This window comes from Hemitrygon akajei, chromosome 5 (genome assembly GCF_048418815.1).
Source record: "Hemitrygon akajei chromosome 5, sHemAka1.3, whole genome shotgun sequence".
Lineage (NCBI taxonomy): Eukaryota > Metazoa > Chordata > Chondrichthyes > Myliobatiformes > Dasyatidae > Hemitrygon > Hemitrygon akajei.
Window position 1 is genome coordinate 198,505 of NC_133128.1, and position 24,265 is coordinate 222,769.

General features: G+C 41.6%; 1 protein-coding gene across 13 annotated transcripts in view; it reads left to right on the forward strand.

The window, feature by feature from the left end:
* The window catches only part of pde9aa (phosphodiesterase 9aa), a 304,953-nt gene that overhangs the window by 91,406 nt on the left and 189,282 nt on the right, over positions 1–24,265 (forward strand). For 10 of the 13 annotated variants that reach the window (XR_012098852.1, XR_012098853.1, XR_012098851.1 and 7 more), the window contains exon 3: positions 18,635–18,712. The exons of the other annotated variants lie outside the window; for them this stretch is intronic. Coding sequence is in view for 7 of the 10 variants with exons in the window: in XM_073044718.1 (XP_072900819.1) it covers positions 18,635–18,712 (78 nt within the window). In the remaining 3 variants the exon portion in view is untranslated. The remainder of the gene's footprint in view (positions 1–18,634; positions 18,713–24,265) is intronic. 13 annotated transcript variants of the gene reach the window in all.

Here is a 24,265-nt window from a genome sequence, read left to right on the forward strand (position 1 = left end):
AGTAGGCGGTTTAAATAGTTTGGCACAGACTCGATGGGCTGAAGGGCCTGTTTCTGTTCTGTACTTTTCTTTGACTCCATGACGACTTTGAGATTCATTTTTTTGTAAGAATTTGCAGGAAAAATATATAATTTACAAAGGAACTATACATGAAGACTGACAAACAACTAATATACAAAAAAAGACCAAAAATTTTAAAAATAGTGAACATTAGTTGTAGAGTTCATAAGACATAGGACCAGAATTAGGCCATTCAGCCAATCGAATCTGCTCTGCCATTCCATCATAGCTGATCCCGGATCCCACTCAACCCCATACACCTGCCCTCTTACCCTATCCTTTGATGCCCTGACCGATCAGGAAACAATCATCTTCCACCTTAAATATATGCATGGACTTGTCCTCCACTTCCGTCTGTGGCAGAGTATTCCACAGACTCACTACTCTCTGGCTAAAAATATTCCTTCTTGCCTCTTTTCTAAAAGGTCACCCCTCAATTGTGAGGTTGTGCCTTCTGGTTCTGGATACCCCCACCATAGGAAACATCCTCTCCACATCCACCCTATCTAGAACTTTCAACATTCAGTAGGTTTCAATGAGATCTCCACATATTCTTTTAAATTCCAGTGAGTACAGGCCCAAAGCTGCCAAACGCTTTTCATATGCTAACCCCTTCATTCCTGGAATTATCCTTGTGAACCTCCTCTGGACTCTCTCCAATGACAACACATGCTTTCTCAGATCTGGGGACAAAGCTGTTGATAATACTCCGTGTGGCCTGACTAGTGTCTTATAAAGGCTCAGCATTATCTCCTTGCTTTTACCCCGAAATAAATGCCAACGTTACATTTTCCTTCTTTACCATACACTCAACCTGTAAATTAACCTTCTTGGAGACTTGCATGAGGACTTCCAAGTCCCTCTGCACCTCTAATACTTGAACCTTCTCCCCATTTAGATAATAGTCCACACTATTGTTCCTTTTACCAAAATGCATTATCATACATTTCCCAACTCTGTATTCCACTTGCCACTTTTTTGCCCTTTCTCCCAATTTGTCTAAGTCCTGCTGCAATCGCATTGCTTCCTCAGCACCACCTATCCCTCCACCCATCTTCGTATCATCCGCAAACTTTGCCACAACGCAATTTCATTATCTAAATCATTGACAAACAATGTGAAAATTAGTGGTCCCAATACTGACCCCTGAGGAACACCACTAGTCACAGAAAAGGCCCCTTTTATTCCCACTCACTGCCTCCTGCCTGTCAGTCATTCCCTTAGCCATACCAGCATCTTTCCTGTGATGCCATAGGATTTTATTTTCTTAAACAGCCTCATATGTGGCACCTTATCAAATGCCTTCTGAAAATCCAAGTAAATGACATCCACTGCCTCTCCTTTGTTCACCCTACTTGTTACTTCCTCAAAGAACTCTAACTGATTTTTTCAGGCCAGATTTCCCTTCACAGAAACCATGCTGACTTTGAGTTATTTTATCATTAGTCTCCAAGTACCCTGAAACCTCATTGTTAGTAATATATTCCAAAATTGTCTCAACCACTGAGTTTAAGCTAACTAAACTATAATTTCCTTCATTTTGCCTTCATCCCTTCTTGAAGAGTAGTGTGACATTTGCAATCTTCCAGTCCTCCAGGACCATCCCAGAATCACACACAAAATGGTAATGTTACAGCTATATAGGAACCTGGTCAGACCCTACTTGGAGTACTGTACTCAGGTCTAGTCACCTCACTACAGGAAGGATGTGGAAGCTATTGCAAGGGTGCAGAGGAGATCTACAAGGATGCTGCCTGGATTGGGGAGCATGCCTTATGAGAATAGGATGAGTGAACTTGGCCTTTTCTTCTTGGAGCAGTGGAGTATGAGAAGTGACCTGATAAAGGTGTATAAGATGATGAGAGGCATTGATTGTGTGGATAGTCAGAGGCTTTTTCCCAGGGCTGAAATGGCTAACACAAGAGGGAATAGTTTTAAGGTACTTGGAAGTAGACACAGAGGAGGTGTCAGGGGTAAGTTTTTATGCAGAGAGTGGTGAGTGCGTGGAAGGGGCTGCCACTAACAGTGGTGGAGGCGGATACAATAGAGTCTTTTAAGAATCTCCTGGATAAGTACATGGAGGTTAGAAAAATAGAGGACCATGGGTAACCCTAGGTAATTTCTAAAGTAAGTACAGTTCAGCACAGCAGTGTGGGCCAAAGGGCCTGTATTGTGATGCAGGTTTTCTATGTTTCTATCTTTCTAAAATGCTGGAGGAACTCAGCAGGCCAGGCAGCATCTATGAGAAAGAGTAGGGTTGATGTTTTAGGATGAAACGGTCACAACCACAGATTCAGCAGCACAGCAGATACGGCAATTGTGCTTGTGAATTTGCACTTGTCAGGTAATTGTTATCAAATCTTGGTAGTATTTAACTCCATTTTTATTGTCGTAGTGCTGGTCAAGACATGGACAGAGCATAGCAAAGCTTTGCTGCTGTTTTGCATTTGGCCTTCCCTGAGCCATTGGACTTTCAAAATCAACTGACTCTGAAGACTAGTGGTATCTGTTTAATGTTTAGATGTTCTTTTCAGACGCAGTATAGGCTTTGTTTCCCTTTTGAGAGTTTTAGTTAATGGCCCTGTTTGGCCAAGCGTTTATTGTTTTACTTTTCTTTTTCCAGACTAAAGTCTGTGAACTATCGACCTGCTTCAATGTCTCTCACTCTGTACTTGGGCCATATCTGAACCATGGTGACAGAACCCCTTCGGCGGGTCTGTCCTGCCAAAGAGTTTCAGCCCAAAACGTCAACTGTATTCTTTTTCATAGATGCTGCCAGGCCTGCTGAGTTCCTCCAGCATTTTGTGTATCTTGTTTGGATTTCCAGCTTAGATCTACAGATTTTCTGTAGTCTATCTGACCCAGGTGACTTATCCACCTTAAGACCTTTGAGTTTGCCTCACACTTTTTCCTTTGCAATAGCAAGAGTCCTTGAAGTGAGTCTGTAGTTTGTCTTTACCTACCATCCCATCATCCTCCATCGGGTCAAATATGATGGCAGAATATAGTATTAATGGTAAGACTCTTGGCAGTGTGGAGGATCAGAGGGATCTTGGGGTCCAAGTCCATAGGATGCTCAAAGCTGCTGCACAGGTTGACTCTGTGGTTAAGAAGGCTTATGGGGTATTGGCCTTCATCAATCATGGAATTCGATTTAGGAGCTGAGAGGTAATGTTGCAGCTATATAGGACCCTGGTCAGACCCCACTTGGAGTACCGTGCTCAGTTCTGGTTGCCTCACTACAAGAAGGATGTGGAAGCCTTAGAAATGGCGCAGAGGAGATTTAAAAGGATGTTGCTTGGATTAGGGAGTATGCCCTATTCCACCGAGATGTAACACTGAGCGTCATAGGAAGTCACTCCTACCTGTGGCCATCAAATTTTACAACTCCTCCTTCGGAGTGTCAGACACCCTGAGCCAATAGGCTGGTCCTGGACTTATTTCCACTTGGCATGATTAATTTATTATTATTTACTTATTTATGGTTTTATATTGCTTTATTTCTTCACTATTCTTGGTTGGTGCGGCTGTAACGAAACCCAATTTCCCTCGGGATCAATAAAGTATGTCTGCCTGTCTTATGAGAATAGGTTGAATGAACTCAGCCTTTTCTACTTGGAGCGACAAAGGATGAGAGGTGACCTGATAGAGGTGTATAAGATGATGAGAGGCATTGATCGTGTGGATAGTCAGCTTTTTCCCAGGACTGAAATGGCTGCCACAAGTGGACACAGGTTTAAGATGCTGAGGAGTAGGTACAGAGGAGATGTCAGGGGTAAGTTATTTTATTCAGAGAGTGGTGAGTGCCTGGAATAGACTGCCAACAATGGTGGAGGAGGCGGATACAATAGAGTCTTTTAAGAGACTTTTGGATAGGTACATGGAGCTTAGAAAAATAGAGGGCTATAGGTAAGCCTAGCAATTTCTAAGGTAGGGACATGATCAGCACAACTTTGTGGGTTGAAGGGCCTGTATTGTGCTGTAGGTTTTCTGTTTCTATACCTTCCACTATCTCCAAAGGGATCCTACCACTAAACATATCTTTACCTCCCTCTCCCACCTTTGCATTCCACAGGGATCATTACCTCTGTGATACCCCGGTCCATTTGTCCCTCCCAACTCATCTCCCGCCCAGCACTTATCCCTGCAAGTGGCAAAGTATTACACCTTCCCATTCACTTCCTTCCTCACTTCCATTCAGGGCTCCAAAAAGTCCTTTCAGGAGAGGCAACACTTCACCCACGAATCTGCTGGGTCGTCTATTACGTCCAGTGTTCCTGATACAGCCTCCTCTACATTGGCGGCCAAACTTCTTCATTCCTGTTCTTTTTTTTGTAATGTATTTTTATTGAAATTCATCATCAAACAAACATTTCCATAATTCACTCTCGAATTTTCAGCATACGGCTGGTGTCTTCAACAGTAAAGACTGATGCAAATATGCAAGTTTTCCCGTTGTTTCTTTATCCCTCATTACTACCTCTGTCCGATGTTTTCCAGCAGTCCAATATCCACACTCGCCTCTCTTTTACACTTTATATATCTGAAAAAATTTTTGGTATCCTCTTTTATATTATTGGCTAACTTACTTTTTAAAAAATTTTTTGTAATTTAATTTTTATTGGTTCATCATCAAACATTTCCATAAGATGTATTTCAGATATTTTATTTTAGATATTGTACATATAGCCATCATATAGCCATATATAAGAACATAAGAACATAAGAGATAGGAGCAGGAGTAGGCCAATCGGCCCCTCAAGCCTGCTCCGCCATTCAACAAGATCATGGCTGATCCAATCTTAACTCTAGTTTTCACCGAATCCCACAAGGCAACAGTGCCAACCAACAGGGCACCATGCCGCCCATTTTATTTTATTATTCATCCCGCCCAAACCCGTGATCACCCGGGGAAAAAAAAAACCGAGTTGCCAATTGAGGAGAAAAAATCTGGAAAATTCCTCTCCGACCCATCCAGGCTATCGAAAACTGGTCCAGGAGATCACTTGGCTGATCTAAACCTAGCCTTATGTCCACTTACCTGCTCGCTCACCGTATCCCCTAATGCCATTTTTATCCAGGAAAATGTCTATCTCCATTTTGAATTTATTGAGTGTAGTAACTTCCACAGCTCTCTGGGGCAGTAAATTCCACAGCCCCACTACCCTCTGAGTGAAGAAATTTCTCCGCATCTCAGTCCTGGAATGGCATCCCCTTATTTTAAGATTATGCCCCCTAGTCCTAGTCATTGGGACAAATGATGGACAAATGCCACAAATCTCCACATAATATTTATCTGAGGTATATACTTATAGAAAAGAAAGGAAAGAAAGAACAATCAAAAGGAGAAAACTATGTACAAGTAGGGAGTAACCTTTTTTACAATATTCATTGATTTTTGAGGATAAAATAAGGCCTATGAGGTGTTATGTAGTTAAACCATTTTCCCCACTATGAAACAAATTGTTCCAACTTATGATTAACAGATGCTGTTATCTTCTCCATTTTGTAAATGTCCATTGCAATTTCCATCCATGCATTTAAGGTTGGGCTCTCCTGTGATAACCATTTCCTAGTAAGAGTCTTTTTACCAGCCACCAGCAGTATATTCATTAAATATTTATCTCTTTTCAACCATTCTTGAGGATATACCCAAAATATATGGTCTTACTTTCTAAGGGTATTTCACATTTAAAGATGTCTTGTTGAGCATTGTGTATCCCACTCTAAGAGCCTTTGATAACGGGACATTTCCAGAAAATATGATAATAGTTTGAGTTTTGATTTCCACAATTACTCCAGCAAACAGGGAGGTTACTATCATAATGGGATTTCTGAGAGGGTGTAATAAAATATCTTATCAAGTTTTTCCATCTGAACTCCCTCCATTTCTGTGAACTAGTACACTTCCATTGATACCTCCATATTATTGTCCATTCTTCCTCAAATATAATTATCCCTCCTTCCTTCTCCCATTTTGTTTTAATGCATGAAGTCGAATGTGTTTTAGGATTTGACAACCCCTTATACATGCTTGAAATGATCCTACTGCTGTTACCTGATTTATATGCTTTTCTAAATAGTTCTATCAATAATGTCCTTGCCTTGGTTACATTTTTAACCATCCTATTAACATATTGTCGCATCTGTAAATAGCGATGAAAGTCTTGTTTTTCTAATAAGTGTTTCTCTTCAAGCATTTCAAAACTGAACAGAGTTCCTTCTTTCATTATATTGCAAAGAACTGTTATTCCTTTAGCTGTCCAGTCCTTAAATCTAGCATCCAGTTTATTCGGCGTAAAATCCGACTCATGTGCACATCATTTAAAAATTGCAATGGCTCCCTCTAGTTTATATTTTTTATAACATTTTTCCATATTTTAAGAGTCCATTTTACCCATGGATTATCAATAGTATTTATGTACCTTTTATAGGTTGTTGTCAGTCAAAATTGCCTTTATGGGGATGGGAAGTACCCGCTCCTCAATGTTTTTCCATTGAGCGTCATATGATGGGTTGCACCAACATATCACAGCTCACAACTGTGCTGCAAAATAATAATCTCTAAGAGAAAGTATGCCCCACTCCCCCTTTTCCTTGTCTTTTTGCAAAGTTGTGAGATGAATACTAGGCCTTTTACCTTGCCAAATATATCTTGATAACATTTTGTTCCATTCATTGAATTGATTTTGATTAATCTCCATTGGTATGATCTGAAAGAGATATAATAATCTGGGCAGTATATTCATTTTAATAGATTCAATCCTTGAACTGAGACTAAAAGAAGGAACTAGGTTCCATCTTGTTATATCTTAATGTTTTTATATAATAGGGTGATAATTGCATTCTGATAATTTTGCCAAATCTTTTGGCATAATGATGCCCAAATATTTGAAAGACTCTGTTTGCCATGCCCAGGGATATCTACTTTCAATTTCTCTTGGTGGGCTATAGTTATATGAAAGTAATTGGATTTTATCTATGTTGATCTTGTATCCTGATAATTGACCGTATTGTTCAAAGGATTGCATCAATTTAGGTAAAGAGTATGTCGGTTGTCCTAGATAGATCAAAATGTCATCCGTGTAACAGGCCAATTTATGCTCTGTCCCTTTAATAGTAATTCCCCTGATATCTTCATTATGTCTGATGTATTGAGCTAATGGTTCCAGATATAATGCAAAGAGTAGCAGTGACCATGCACAACCCTGTCTCGTGCCCCTTTCTAGGGTAAGACTATTTGATAAATATCCATTGATTTTAATCCTAGCAGTAGAGTTGTCTATAGTGCCTGTATAGTTTTAATAATTGTGACATGGAAACTAAATCTATGTAAAACTCTGTAAAGAAAATTCCAATTAACAGAATCAAATGCCTTTTCAGTGTCCATGTTTATCACTATAGCTTCGATTTTATTTTTTTGTAAATGATCCATAATGTGAAGTGTCCATTATATATTGTCTTGTGTTTGGCATTGTTGTATAAAACCTGTCTGCTCATTAAGTATCAGTATGGGTAGAAACTCTTCTAATCGTTTGGCCATGATGGAGGTAAATAATCTATCATCTACATTAAGAATGGATATTGGTCTAAATGACCCACATTCCATTTTATCCTTGCCTTCTTTTGGTATAGCTGAGATTATCGCTTTTTTCCAGCTGGGTGGCATTTGTGCCTTTTTTAGAGCCCAGTTCAGTGTGGGGAGTAAGACAGGAATTAACTCATTTTTAAATTCTTTGTACCACTCTGCCGTATACCCATCTGATCCTGGTGACTTGCTTAATTTAAGCCTACTAATTGCAGCTTTTAATTCAACTTCAGTTATGTCAGCAGTCATTGTTCTATTTTGTTCTTGGCTTAAAGTGGGTAACTCTAGAGAATTCAAAAAGGTGTCAATTTGGGTTATGCTTCCCCCTGGAACTTTGGAATATAGCATTTTGTAAAACACTTCAAAAGCTTCTTGAATTTCACTTAGCTTATTTTTTTATCATTTTTATTCTTGGATCCCTAATTCTATGAATTGCAATTTCTGCAATTTTTTTTTCAGTTTCCATGCCAGTATTTTCATAGACTTAGATCCACTTTCATAATGTCTCTGTTTCAGAAATGTTAAATTTTTCCTGATATTTTGCGTAGCCAAGCTATTAATTTCATTCCTAATTTTTAAAATTTCCTTGAATGTATCCTGTGACAAATTTAATTTGTGTTTTTTTTCTAGTTCCTTCAGCCTATTTTGTAATTCCTCTAATGTTTTATTCCTTTTTTTTTCTTATATGAAATATATGACAAAAGTAAGTAAGTATGGCAAGTAAGGTGAAAATAAATCCAAAGGGTTTCTACAGTTATATTAATAGCAAAAGGATAGTGAGGGATAAAATTGGTCCCTTAGGGAATCAGAGTGGACAGCTATGTGTGGAGCCAAAAGAGAGATTTTGAACAATTTCTTTTCTTCGGTATTCACTAAGGAGAAGGATATTGAATTATGTAAGGTAAGAGAGACAAGTAGGGAAGTTATGGAAACTATGACGATTAAAGAGGAGGAAGTACTGGAGCTTTTAAGGAAGATAAAAGTGGATAAATCTCCAGGTCCTGACAGGATATTCCCTCGGACCTTGAGGGAGGATAGTGTATAAATAGCAGGTGCTCTGACAGAAATATTTCAAATGTCATTAGAAATGGGGATGGTGCCGGAGGATTGGCATATTGTTCATGAGGTTCCATTGTTTAAAAAGGGTTCTAAGAGTAAACCTAGCAATTATAGGCCTGTCAGTTTGACGTCAGTGGTGGGTAAATTAATGGAAAGTATTCTTAGAGATGGTGTATATAATTATGTGGATAGACAGGGTCTGATTAGGAACAGTCAACATGGATTTGTGCGTGGAAGGTCATGTTTGACAAATCTTATTGAATTTTTTGAAGAGGTTAAGAGGAAAATTGATGAGGGTAAAGCAGTGGATGTTGTCTATATGGACTTCAGTAAGGCCTTTGACAAGGTTCTGCACAGAAGGTTAGTTAGGAAGGTTCAATTGTTAGGTATTAATATTGAAATAGTAAAATAGATTCAACAGTGGCTGGATGAGAGATGCCAGAGAGTAGTGGTGGATAACTGTTTGTCAGGTTGGAGGCCAGTGAACAGCGGTGTGCCTCAGGGATCTGTACTGGGTCCAATGTTGTTTGTCATATACATTAATGATCTGGATGATGGGATGGTAAATTGGATTAGTAAGTATGCAGATGATACTCAGTTAGGTGGCGTTGTGGTTAATGAAGTAGGTTTTCAAAGCTTGCAGAGAGATTTAGGCCAGTTAGAAGAGTGGGCTGAACGATGGCAGATGGAGTTCAATGCTGATAAGTGTGAAGTGCTATATTTTGGTAGAAATAATCCAAATAGGACATACATGATAAATGGCAGGGCGTTGAAGAATGCAGTAGAACAGAATGAACTAGGAATAATGGTGCATAATTCCCTGAAGGTGGAATCTCATGTGGATAGGGTGGTGAAGAAAGCTTTTGGTATGTTGGCCTTTATAAATCAGAGCATTGAGTATAGAAGTTGGGATGTAATGTTAAAATTGTACAAGGCATTGGTAAGGCCGAATTTGGAGTATTGTGTACAGTTCTGGTCACCGAATTATAGGAATGATGTCAACAAAATAGAGAGAGTACAGAGAAGATATACTGGAATGTTACCTGGGTTTCAGCACTTAAGTTACAGGGAAAGGTTGAACAAGTTAGGTCTTTATTCTTTGGAGCGTAGAAGGTTGAGGGGGGACTTGATAGAGATATTTAAAATTATGAGGGGGATAGATAGAGTTGATGTGGATTGGCTTTTTCCATTGAGAGTAGGAGAGATTCAAACTGAGTTGAAAGTTAGGGGGCAAAAGTTTAAGGGTAACACAAGGAGGAATTTCTTTACTCAGAGAGTGGTAGTTGTGTAGAACAAGCTTCCAGTAGAAGTGGTAGAGGCAGGTTCGGTATTGTCATTTAAAGTAAAATTGGATAGGTATATGGACAGGAAAGGAATGGAGGGTTATGGGCTGAGTGTGGGTCAGTGGGACTAGGTGAGAGTAAGCATTCGGCATGGACTAGAAGGGCCGAGATGGCCTGTTTCCATGCTGTATTTGTTATATGGTTATATCGCAATAATTTTCCCCCTTAAAAGAGCCTTCAGAGTATCCCATAGAATGGGAGGTGAAATCTCTCCATTATCATTGAATTCTAAGTAAAGACCAATTTCTTTTTTAATTTGTTCCTTAAAGTAGGGATCATTGAGTAGACTTGAATTTAGTTTCCAAATAGTATTCTTTGGTTGTAGGTTAAAATCAACAGATAAATATACAGGTGCATGGTCACTTACATCTATTGTCCCAATTCCACAGCTGTTTATTTTGTTTTTGTCTTTTCCAAATGTTATGAAATAGTCTACTCTTGTATATACAGAATGGGGGGCAGAAGAATGAGTGTAATCTCTTCTGTTGGGGAAAAGGTCCCTCCATATATCAATTAGACCAACATCCTCAAAAAGTGTATTAACTTTCTTATGTGAGGATTTTGTTTCATAGGTTTTTCTATTGGAAGTGTCTAACTTTGGTTGTAATTGTAAATTTAAGTCTCCCCTAAATATCAGGAGACCTTTTGTTTCCGTTACCATAATATTAGTAATTTTCTGAAAGAAACTAATATCACTTCATGGGGTGTGTATATATTCAATAGAGTAACTGAATTTCCATCTAGATTCCCCCTTACCAAAATATATCTGCCCTCCTTATCTCCCATTTCAAATACTTGTTCAAAATTTAGCTTGTTTGAGATAAGAATAGCAACTCCTCTTCTATGTCCTGATTTATATGAGGAGAAAAACAAATTAGAGAAGCCCATTCTCTTTAGTTTTCCATGCTCATTATCACTTAGTAAGTTTCCTGTAAATATACTACATGGGCTACATGTTTGATTGGATTTAACAGCCCATTGAAATTAAAAAAAATGAATTTTACTTTGTCCTTGCCAATGTGTATTTATCTGTCAATACATCATTGAAATTAGCAGAATAAAACTTAATTGATCTACTCCCTGAACAAATAAGAACCAAAAAATGCAAATAATAATAAAAAAGGCAACAAATGTGATTCCAAGGCTGAGGCCTCTAGAAGATGATCCTGGGTTGAGCTATAGGAATTGTCTAGCTGTGGGAGATAACCCCTTTTCCCTGTGAGTTTAGGGCCCCCATTACAGTACCCATAGAAGTAAGTGAACAAATCTATATCCATTACACAGAAAAGATTTCCCTGTGTATTCCTCCCATATATATATTCTCATTTAGGTGGGGAAAAAGGAGTGAATGAATGAATAAAAAATAATAATTATGTAATATAAAATCCACATTATAATAAGTATTTCTCGAGATAGGTACAGCACCGTCTATTTTTCCTTCCATTTAGCTTATCAACATTTTTAAAGTTAGCCAGACCTTATGGCTGTTCTGGAGGGTGTGAGGGCTGTCTTCGGAAAATTCAGTCTCTTCCTGATATATTTCTCTTGCCCTCCTTCCATCGCCTGCTTTCTCGATTCTCTCACTATTTTCCCAAGCAGAGTGGGATAACTGCTCAGCCAAGCTTTCCCTCGGTTTGATCACGTTGACAGGCAACCCTCTGGTCTTCATGTCTGTAGTCGCCTTTTCCACTGTCTGATATAGTTGCATACCATCTTCATAAAACACTCGGAGTTTAGCAGGGGACGGAGTTTGGAATCTAATCTTTCCTTACTTTAATATTCGCTTTACTTCAGAGTATTCTTTATGTTTCTGCAGGACCACCCGGGGGGGGGGGGGGTAATCTTGATTGAAATATATTAATTTCCCATCCAAAAACACCCTCTTCTTTCCCCAGGCCCTTCGTAGAATCTCCAGCTTGGTATTGTATCAAAGGAATCTAATTACTATTGAGCGTGGCTTATCTTCTCTGTCTCCAGTAAGCCGTGGGGTGAGCGCATAATGTGCCCTCTCAATTTCAAGCTCCGTAGTTGAAGGAATCTCCAACGCATCCCGCAGCAACTTTCCTACAAACTCCACCATAGACAAACCCTCCGCTCCTTCGGGAACTTTGTATATCTTGATATTTTTCTGCCGTGATCTTCCCTCCTGGTCAAGCAGTTTACTTTCTTGTTGATTTAATATTTTTATTGTCTTACTTAGTATCTGTTCCACGTTTTGCATGCAATCTTCCACCTTCTCAATTCGTGTCTCTGCCACCACTATTTTTTGATTGACGTTGGCGAGCTCTGACTTGATATCATTTAGTTGCTGTTTTATGTCTTTTTGGAACTCCCGTACCTCTTCCAGAATTTTTATCATATTTGCCGCTTCACCTGAATGAGGCCCATCTTCAGCCTCGCTACCATGCGTTCGGGTAGGAGAGCCACTTGCTGCACCCCTCTCGTCCACAGGCTCCACAGTGATGTTTTTTTATCTCCATTCTTTTTCCCCATTCTTGCCCCCCTTATCAATTCAGATATTTTCAAAAGATCTTATATTTGATGGATTAATGGGGCAAAATATGGGTTTTTCTGGAGGAGCTATTGACTTAAGCTGCCATTCTGGATGACAACATCACTGGAACCCCCAAAATTTTTAATTCCAATTCCCATTCCTATTCCTACATGTCTGGTCTATAGTCTCCATTTGTGCCATGATGAGACTACCCACAGGGTGTAGGAGCAACACCTTATATTCTGTCTGGGTAGCCTGATGAAATGAATATTGATTTCTCCTTCCAGTAAAAAAAAATTCCCTCCCCTTCCCCTCTTCTTCTAATCCCCACTTTGGCTTTTTACCTCTTCTCAGCTGCCTACCACTTCCCCCCGGGTCCTCTCCTTTCCTTTCTCTGATGGTCCACTCTCCTTCCATATTAGGTTCCTCCTTTTCCAGCCATTTACCTTTTCCACCTTCTTGGCTTCATCTATCACTTTCTTGCAAGCCTCCTTCTGCTCCCCCCACCCAGCTTTTTATTCTTGTGTCTTCCCCCTTCCATTTCAGTCCTGAAGAAGGATTTCGACCCCAGATGTCAACTATTCACTCATTTCCATAGATGCTGTCTGACCTGCTGAGTTCATCCAGCATTTTGTAAGAGTTGCTTTAGATTTCCAGCATCTGCAGACTTTCTCGTGTCTTATACATTCTTATCCAATCCATTGATATTGAGGACAAACAACAATGGGTACAACACAATGTTGGAAGTCATCTTCCATAACATCCCATACATCCAATGCAATGCCAGAGTGCATTGTAGGTAAATGTAAAGTTATCCATTTTGGTAAAATGTACAGAATAGATGGCAGAAACACAAACAACAGAAACACTCAAAAACTTCCATAGTTGTACTGTGGAGACCATTCTGACAGGCTGCATCACTGTCTGGAATGGGGGGGGGGCACGGTGGAATGGTGCTACTGCACAGGACTGAAAGACCATAAGACAAAGGAGCAAAAGTTGGCCATTCAGCCCAACAAGTCTCCTCCACCATTTTATCATGAGCTGATCCATTCTCCCCGCCTTCTCACCATAACCTTTGATGCCCTGGCTACTCAGATACTTATCAATCTCTGCCTTAAATACACCCAATGACTTGGCCTCCACTGCCACCTGTGGCAACTAATTCTACAGATTCACCACCCTCTGGCTAAGAAAATTTCTTTGCATCTCTGTTCTGAATGGGCGCACTTCAATCCTTATGTCATCCCCTCTCGTACTAGACACCCCCACCATGGGAACCAACTTTGCCATATTCACTCTGTACATGCCTTTTAACATTTGAAATGTTTCTATGAGGTCCCCCCTCATTCTTCTAAACTCCAAGTAGTACAGTCCAAGAGCGGTCAAACGTTCCTCATATGTTAACCCGCTCATTCCCGGAATCATTCTAGTGAATCTCTGAACCCTCTCCAATGTCAGCACATCCTTCCTTAAATAAGGAGCCCAAAACTGCACACAGTACTCCAAGTGAGGTGTTACCAGTGCCTTATAGAGCCTCAACATCATATCCCTGCTCTTATATTCTATTCTTCTAGAAATGAATGCCAACATTGCATTCGCCTTCTTCACCACCGACTCAACCTGGAGGTTAACCTTAAGGGTATCCTGCACGAGGACTCCCAAGTCCAGTTGCATCTCAGAACTTTGAATTCTCTCCCCATTTAAATAATAGTCTGCCCATTTATTTCTTCTACCAAAGTGCATGACCGTACACTTTCTGACATTGTAATTCATTTGCCACTTCTTTGCCCATTCTCCCAATCTATCCAAGTCTCTCTGCAGACTCTCAGTTTCCTCAGCACTACCGGCTCCTCCACCTATCTTTGTATCATCAGCAAACTTAGCCACAAAGCCATCTATTCCATAATCCAAATCGTTGATATACAACATAAAAAGAAGTGGCCCCAATACGGACCCCTGTGGAACACCACTGGTAATTGGCAGCCAACCAGAATGGGATCCTTTTATTGCCACTCTGTTTCCTGCCAATCAACCAACACTCTATTCACGTATGTAACTTTCCCATAATTCCATGGGATCTTATCTTGTTTAGCAGCCTCATGTGCGGCACCTTGTCAAAGGCCTTCTGAAAATCCAAATACACAACATCCACTGCATCTCCCTTGTCTAGCCTACTTGTAATTTCCTCAAAAAATTGCAATAGGTTTGTCAGGCAGGATTTTCCTTTAAGGAAACCATGCTGAGTTTGGCCTATCTTGTCATATGCCTCCAGGTACTCTGTAACTGTACTCTGTAGGCCATTCTAGATTGGGTATTGAGCAATGAGGAAGAGTTAGTTAGCAATCTTGTTGTGCGAGGCCCCTTGGGTAAGAGTGACCATAATATGGTGGAATTCTTCATTAAGATGGAGAGTGACATAGTTAATTCAGAAACAAAGGTTCTGAACTTAAAGAAGGGTAACTTTGAAGGTATGAGACGTGAATTTGCTAAGATAGACTGACAAATGATACTTAAAGGGTTGACAGTGGATATGCAATGGCATGCATTTAAAGATTGCATGGATGAACTACAACAAGTTTTCATCCCAGTTTGGCAAAAGAATAAACCAGGGAAGGTAGTGCACCCGTGGCTGACAAGGGAAATTAGGGATAGTATCAGTTCCAAGGAAGAAACATACAAATTAGCCAGAATAAGTGGCACACCTGAGGACTGTGAGAAATTCAGAGTCCAGCATAGGAGGACAAAGGGCTTAATTAGGAAAGGGAAAAAAGATTATGAGAGAAAGCTGGCAGGGAACATAAAAACTGACTGTAAAAGCTTTTATAGATATGTGAAAAGAAAAAGATTGGTCAAGACAAATGTAGGTCCCTTACAGTCAGAAACAGCTAAATTGATCATGGGGAACAAGGACATGGCAGACCAATTGAATAACTACTTTGGTTTTGTCTTCACTAAGGAGGACATAAACTTGGAGATGCTGCATATAATTCCCTCATCTAAATCATTAATATATATTGTAAACAACTGAGGTCCCAGCACTGAGCCTTGTGGTATCCCACTAGTCACTGCCTGCCAATCTGAAAAGGTCCCGTTTATTCCCACTCTTTGCTTCCTGTTTGCCAACCAATTCTCTATCCACATCAATACCATACCCCCAATACTGTGTGCTTTAAGTTTGCACATTAATCTCCTGTGTGGGACCTTGTCAAAAGCCTTTTGAAAATCCAAATATGCCACATCCACTGGTTCTCCCCTATCCACTCTACTAGTTACATCCTCAATTACGGTCAATTATGGATAACTCTGAACATCCTCTACATAGCACCATCCAGAGACAGAGAAGCAGTTTCAGCGACAGGTTACTATCGATGCAATGCTCCTCAGACAGGATGAAGAGGTCAATACTCCCCAATGCCATTAGGCTTTACAATTCTACCGCCAGGACTTAAGAACTTTTTAAAAGCTATTATTAATGCTTTTTGAGATAGTGATTTAGATGCATATCATATTTTTTACTGAGTTAAGTATTGTATGTAATTAGTTTTGCTACAACAAGTGTATGGGACATTGGAAAAAAGTTGAATTTCCCCATGGGGATGAATAAAGTATCTATCTATCTATCTAAAAAATTCTATAAGATTCGTCAGACATGATTTTCCTTTCACAAATCCATGCTGACTTTGTTCGATGATTTCACCGTTTTCCAAATGTGCTGTTATCTCATCTTTGATAACCGACTCTAGCATTTTCCCCACCACTGATGTCAGGCTAACTGGTCTATAATTCCCCGGTTTCTCCCTCCCTCATTTTTTAAAAAGTGGGGTTACATTAGCCACCCTCCAATCCTCAGGAACTAATCCAGAATCTAAGGAGTTTTGAAAAATTATCTCTAATGCATCCACTATTTCTTGGGCCACTTCCTTAAGCACTCTGGGATGCAGACCATCTGGCCCTGGGGATTTATCTGCCTTTAATCCCTTCAATTTACCTAACACCACTTCCCTACTAACATGTATTTCCCTCAGTTCCTCCATCTCACTAGAACCTCGGTCCCCTACTATTTCCAGAAGGTTATTTATGTCCTCCTTAGTGAAGACAAAACCAAAGTAGTTATTCAATTGGTCTGCCATGTCCTTGTTCCCCATGATCAATTTACCTGTTTCTGACTGTAAGGGACCTACATTTGTCTTAACCAATCTTTAGCCACATCTCAGTGATGGCCACAACATCATACCTGCCAATCTGTAGCTGTATGATAAGATCATCCACCTTATTCCTTATGCTGTGTGCATTTAAGTATAACACCTTAAGTCCAGTATTTGGTACTTTTTGCTTTGATTGCACTGCAACTCTATTGCGCTGCAACTCATCCCAATGGCTGCAAATTTGCCCCATCACCTGCCTGTCCTTCCTGACATCTCTACTGCTTAATATCTTAGATTTATTTCTGTTTTCCCCCTCCTTCGCTCTATCATTCCAGTTCCCATCCCCCTGCCAAATTAGTTTAAACCCTCCCTAACAGCTCTACTAAACCTTCCCATCCGGATATTGGTCCCCTTCAGGTTCAGGTGTAACCGGTTCTTTTTGAACAGGTCATACCTCCCCCAGAAGAGATCCCAATGATCCAAGAATCTGAAGCCCTGCCCCCTGCACCAATCTCTCAGCCATGCATTCATCTGCCTGATCCCACTATTCTTGCCCTCGCTAGCACGTGGCACAGGTAGCAATCCTGAGATTACTTCCTTGGAGGTCCTGCTTCTCAGCTTCCTTCCTAACTCCTGGAAATCCCTCGTCAGGACCTCCTCCCTTTTTCTATCTATGTCATTGGTACCAACATGTACCAAGACAGCTGGCTGCTCGCCCTCTCCCTTCAGAATATTCTGGACCCCGATCCGAGACATCCCGTAGCCTGGCACCTGGGAGGCAACACATCATTTTTATCAGGCTGACAGAATCTCCTGTCTGTTCCCCTGACTATGGAATCCCCTATGACTACCATATTCCTCATCATCTTCTCTCCCTCCTGCAGAACCAGGCTCAGTGCCAGAGACCCGATCGTCATGGTCATCCTCTGTCAGGTCATCTCCTCAACAGCATCCAAAATGATATACATTGCTGAGGGGGGCAGCCACAGGGGTGCTCTCCACTATCTGGGCATTTCCCTTCCCTCTCCTGACAGTCACCCAGTTTTCTGATCCCTGTAGCCTAGGGATGACTACCTCCCTGTAGCACCCGTCTATCAAAGAAGCTACAGAGTGTTGTAAATTCAGTTGGCTCCATCTTGGGTACTAGCCTACAAAGTACCCAGGACATCTTTAGGGAGCAATGTCTCAGACAGGCAGTGTCCATTATTAATGGCCTCCAGCACCCAGGGCATGCCATTTTCTCACTGTTACCATCAGGTAGGAGGTACAGAAACTTAAAGGCACACATTCAGCAATTCAGGAACAGCCTCTTCCCCTCTGCCATCTGATTCCTAAATTGACATTGAATCCATGAAAACTACCTCACTTTTTTAATATATTATTTTTGTTTTTGCACAATTTTTATTCTATTCAATATACATTTATTGTAATTGATTTACTTATTTATTATTATTATTTTTATTCTATATTGTGTGTTGCATTGAACTGCTGCTGCTAAGTTAACATATTTTAAGATACCTGCTAGTGGTAATAAAGCTGATTCTGATTCTGAGAACACTGTTATGCCTAGGGTATCTATATATCAATTATATATAAAACACAGTCAGTGTGCAGGTACAACATAAATGAATGTAAAAGAAATGTTAGAATTTATTGCAAAAAGGAATAGTATATAAAAATAGAGTGGGGAGAAACTCCTTTACTCAAGACACTGAGAACCGTTGTAATTCTCCATCCTGTTGTACTGTAAACCATTGAATGTACTCTGACCCAGCAGAGATAGAAGAGTCAAAAGGGAAGATGTATAGTTGATAAGTGTTTCCTATAGGAAATGGAGACCAGCTATACTACCTTCACTTTTGTCCTGTTCCCAAGGATGGATTTATGAAATGGCCGTTATTTGTCAAACAGATTTAGTCTAATTGTTCCAAGTGTTTTGCAGGAGTGCGGCGATTTCTCTGCTGGATTCAGACAATGCCATCATCTCCATTGATCCCACTATGCCTTCCAACACAGAAAGGTATTCACTGCTCTAACTCCACCTCCTTATTACAAAAGAGATTGGTTGTGCTTGAATTCTTGCAGGCAGGTTTACTAGAGTTATTGGAAGTGGCTTAAACTAATATGGCAGACAGAGCAAAGAGCTAAATTGCACTACTGAGGCAAAATTCAAAAGTGTTAAGAATGGAGGACTGAAGCTACTGTATTTAAATGCGCATAACATTCGGAATAAGGTGAACAATCTCGTAGCGCAATTACAGACAGACAGACAGACATACTTTATTGATCCCGAGGGAAACTGGGTTTCATTACAGTCGCACCAACCAAGAATAGTGTAGAAATATAGCAATATAAAACCATAAATAATTAAATAATAATAAGTACATTATTCCAAGTGGAAATAAGTCCAGGACCAGCCTATTGGCTCAGGGTGTCTGACACTCTGAAAGAGGAGTTGTAAAGTTTGATGGCCACAGGCAGGAATGACTTCCTATGATGCTCAGTGTTGCATCTTGGTGGAATGTGTTTCTGGCTGAATGTACTCCTGTGCCTAACCAGTACATTATGGAGTGGATGGGAGACATTGTCCAAGATGGCATGCAACTTGGACAGCATCCTCTTTTCAGACACCACCGTCAGAGAGTCCAGTTCCACACCCACAACATCACTGGCCTTACGACTGAGTTTGTTGATTCTGTTAGTGTCTGCTACCCTCAGCCTGCTGCCCCAGCACACAACAGCAAACATGATAGCACTGGCCATCACAGACTCATAGAACATCCTCAGCATTGTCCGGCAGATGTTAAAGGACCTCAGTCTCCTCAGGAAATAGAGACTGCCTGACCCTTCTTGTAGACAGCCTCAGTGTTCTTTGACCAGTCCAGTTTATTGTCAATTCGTATCCCCAGGTATTTGTAATCTTCCACCATGTCCACACTGACCCCTTGGATGGAAACAGAGGTCACCGGTGCCTTAGCCCTCCTCAGGTCCACCACCAGCTCTTTAGTCTTTTTCACATTAAGCTGCAGATGATTCTGCTCACACCATGTGACAAAGTTTCCCACCATAGCCCTGTACCCCACCTCATCTCCCTTGCTGATGCATCCAACTATGGCAGAGTCATCAGAAAACTTCTGAAGATGGCAAGACTCTGTGCAGTAGTTGAAGTCCGAGGTGTAGATGGTGAAGAGAAAGGGAGACAGGACAGTCCCCTGTGGAGCCCCAGTGCTGCTGACCACTCTGTCTGACACACAGTGTTGCAAGCACACGTACTGTGGTCTGCCAGTCAGGTAATCAATAATCCATGACACCAGGGAAGCATCCACCCGCATCACTGTCAGCTTCTCACCCAGAATTAAAGATTGGTCGGTATGACATTCTGGGCATCACTGAATCGTGGCTGAAAGAAGGCCATAGTTGGGAGCTTAACATTAAAGGATATGCTTTGTATCAAAAGGACAGGCAGGAGGGCATAGGCAGTGGTATGGCTCTGTTGGTAAGAGATGGAATTACATCTTTAGAAAGAGGTGACAGAGGGTCAGAGAAAGTTGAATCTTTGTGGGTGAAGTTAAGAAACTACAAGGGTGAAAAAACCATTGTGGAAATCATATATAGGCTTCCAAATAGTAGTCAAGATGTAGGGTTGAGATTACAAGGGGGCTGGAAGAGGCATGTAATAAGGGTAATGGCACAGTTGTAATGGAGGACTTCAATATAACCATATAACCAATATGCAGGTTGGTGTCAGATCACAAGAGGGAATTTTGTTGAATGCCTATGAGATGGCTTTTTAGAGCAGCTTCTACTTGAGCCTACTCAGGGAAAGGCTATCTTAGATTGGGTGTTGTGTAATAAATCTGATCTTATTTAAATTAAAGGAACATTTAGGAGACAGTGATCATAATATGAGTGAATTCATACTGCAGTTTGAGAGGGAGAAGCATAAGTCACAAGTATCAGTATCACAATGGAGTAAAGGGAATTACAGAGCAATGAAAGAGGAACTTGCCCAGGTGGATTGGAAGAGGATACTGATGGGGATGATGACAGAGCGGAGATGGCTGAAGTTTCTGGGAATAGTTCACAGGCACAGGATAGATATGTCCCACAGAAGAAATTGTTTTCAAATGGCACAGGTAGACAAGGGAAGTTAAGGACTGCATAAAAGCCAAGGAAAGAGCATATAAGGTAGCAAAAGTGAGTGGGAAGTTGGTTGATTGGGAAGCTTTTAAAATACAACAAAAGACAACTTGAAAAGCTTTACAAAGGGAAAAGATGAAATATGATGGCAAACTAGCCAATAATATAAAGCAGGATACCAAAAGTTTATTTTTCGGTGTTATAAAGAGTAAAAGGGAGGTGAGAGTTGATATTGGACCACTGGAAGATGATGCTGGTGAGGTAGTAATGGGGGACAAAGAAATGCCAGATGAACTTAATGGGTAACACGAGTGAATCTGCAGATGCTGGAAATAAATAAAAAATACAAAATGCTGGCAGAACTCAGCAGGCCAGACAGCATCTATGGGAGGAAGTAATAACGATGTTTTGGGCCTCCTTTCATAGATGCTGTCTGGCCTGCTGAGTTCTGCCAGCATTTTGTGTTTTTTATTTGAACTTAATGGGTACTTTGCATCAGTTTTCACTGTGAAAGACACTGTGCCATTCCCATTCTGATATGTCTATCTATGGCCTCCTCTATTGTCAAAATGAATCCAAACTCAGGTTGTGCCAGAGGTCCATGAGTGTCAGGGAGCAGGACTGAGTGCCATTGCTGTTACAAAGGAAAAAATGTTAAGGCAAACTCAAAGGCCTTAAGGTGGATAATTCACCTGGACCAGAAGAACTATATCCCAGAGCCCTGAGAGAGGTTGCTGATGAGGTAACAGTTGTATTGGTCATGATCCTTCAAGAATCATTTGATTCTGGCATGATCCCAGAGGACTGAAAGATTGCAAAAGTCACACCACTTTTAAGTAGGGAGGAGGGCAAAAGAAAGGAAATTATAGGCCAGATGGCCTAATCTTTGTGGTTAGGGAAAGTGTTGGAGTCTATTATTAAGGATGAGGTTTTGGGGTACTTGGAGACTGATGATAAAATAAGTCAAAGTCAGCATGGTTTCTGTGAAGGGAAATCTTGCCTGACAAATCTGTTAGAGTTCTTTGAGGAAGTAAGAAGCAGGGTGGACAAAGGAGATGCAGTGGATGTCATTTACTTGGATTTTCAGGGGTCATTTGATAAGGTGCCACACATGAGGGTGCTTAACAAGATAAATTCATATGGTATTACAAGAGCAAACATGAGGAAATCTGCAGAAGCTGGAAATTCAAACAACAACACACACAAAATGCTGGTGGAACACGGCAGGCCAGGCAGCATCGATAGCGAGAAGCGCTGTCCGAGACCCTTCGTCAGGACTAACCGAAAGGAAAGATAGTAAGAGATTTGAAAGTAGTGGGGGGAGGGGGAAATGCGAAATGATAGGAGAAGACCGGAGGGGGTGGGATGAAGCTAAGAGCTGGAAAGGTGATTGGCGAAAGTGATATAGAGATGGAGAAGGGAAAGGATCATGGGATGGGAGGCCTCAGGAGAAAGAAAGGGGGGGGGGAGTACCAGAGGGAGATGGAGAACAGGCAAACAACTAAATATATCAGGGATGTGGTAAGAAGGGGAGGAGGGGCATTAACGGAAGTTGGAGAAGTCAATGTTCATGCCATCAGGTTGGAGGCTACCCAGCCGGTATATAAGATGTTGTTCCTCCAACCTGAGTTTGGATTCATTTTGACAACAGAGGAGGCCATGGATAGACATATCAGAATGGGAATGGGATGTGAAACTAAAATGTGTGGCCACTGGGAGATACTGCTTTTTCTGGCGGACCGAGCGTAGGTGTTCAGCGAAACGGTCTCCCAGTCTGCGTTGGGTCTCACCAACATATAAAAGGCCACACCAGACGCAGTATACCACACCAGCTGACTCACAGGTGAAGTGTTGCCTCACCTAAAAGGACTGTCTGGGGCCCTGAATGGTGGTGAGGGAGGAAGTGTAAGGGCAGGTGTAGCACTTGTTCCGTTTACAAGGATAAGTGCCAGGAGGGAGATCGGTGTGAAGGGATGGGTGGGACGAGTGGACAAGGGAGTCGCGTAGGGAGCGATCCCTGCGAAAAGCAGAAGGGGGGGGAGGGAAAAATGTGTTTGGTAGTGGGATCCCGTTGGAGGTGGCGGAAGTTGCAGAGAATTATACGTTGGACCTGGAGGCTGGTGGGGTGGTAGGTAAGGACAAGGGGAACCCTATCCCGAGTGGGGTGGCGGGTGGATGGGGTGAGGGCAGATGTGCGGGAAATGGGAGGGATGCGTTTGAGAGCAGAGTTGATGGTGTACGAAGGGAAGCCCCTTTGTTTAAAAAAGGAAGACATCTCCTTCGTCCTGGAATGAAAAGCGTCATCCAACGTATAATTCTCTGTAACTTCCACCACCTCCAACGGGATCCCACTACCAAACACATTTTTCCCTCCCTCCCCTTCTGCTTTTCACAGGGATCGCTCCCTACGCGACTCCCTTGTCCACTCGTCCCCCCCATCCCTTCACACCGATCTCCCTCCTGGCACTTATCCTTGTAAATGGAACAAGTGCTACACCTGCCCTTACACTTCCTCCCTCACCACCATTCAGGGCCCCAGACAGTCCTTCCAGGTGAGGCGACACTTCACCTGTGAGTCGGCTGGTGTGGTATACTGTGTCCGGTGCTCCCGGTTTTTCCTTTTATATATTGGTGAGACCCGACGCAGACTGGGAGAACATTTCGCTGAACACCTACGCTCGGTCCGCCAGAAAAAGCAGGACTTCCCAGTGGCCACACATTTTAATTCCATGTCCCATTCCCATTCTGATATGTCTATCTATGGCCTCCTCTATTGTCAAAATGAATCCAAACTCAGGTTGGAGGAACAACATCTTATATACCGGCTGGGTAGCCTCCAACATGATGGCATGAACATTGACTTCTCTAACTTCTGTTAATGCCCTTCCTCCCCTTCTTACCCCATCCCTGACATATTTAGTTGTTTGCCTGTTCTCCATCTCCCTCTGGTGCTCCCCCCACCTCCTTTCTTTCTCCTGAGGCCTCCCGTCCCATGATCCTTTCCCTTCTCCATCTCTGTATCACTTTCACCAATCACCTTTCCAGCTCTTAGCTTCATCCCCCCCCCCCTCCAGTCTTCTCCTATCATTTCGCATTCCCCCTCCCCCCACTACTTTCAAATCTCTTACTATCTTTCCTTTCAGTTAGTCCTGATGAAGGGTCTCGGCCCGAAACGTCGACAGCGCTTCTCCCTATCGGTGCTTCCTGGCCTGCTGTGTTCCACCAGCATTTTGTGTGTGTTGTTGTTTGGTATTACAAGAGATGTTGACATGGATAGAGGAATGGCTGACAGGCAGGAGGCAGCGAGTGGGAATAAAGGGGGCCTTTTCTGATTGGCTGCCAGTCATTTGTGGTGTTCCTCGGGGGTCAATATTGGGACCACTACCTTGCACATTGTTTATCAATGATTTATGATGGAATTGATGGCTTTGTG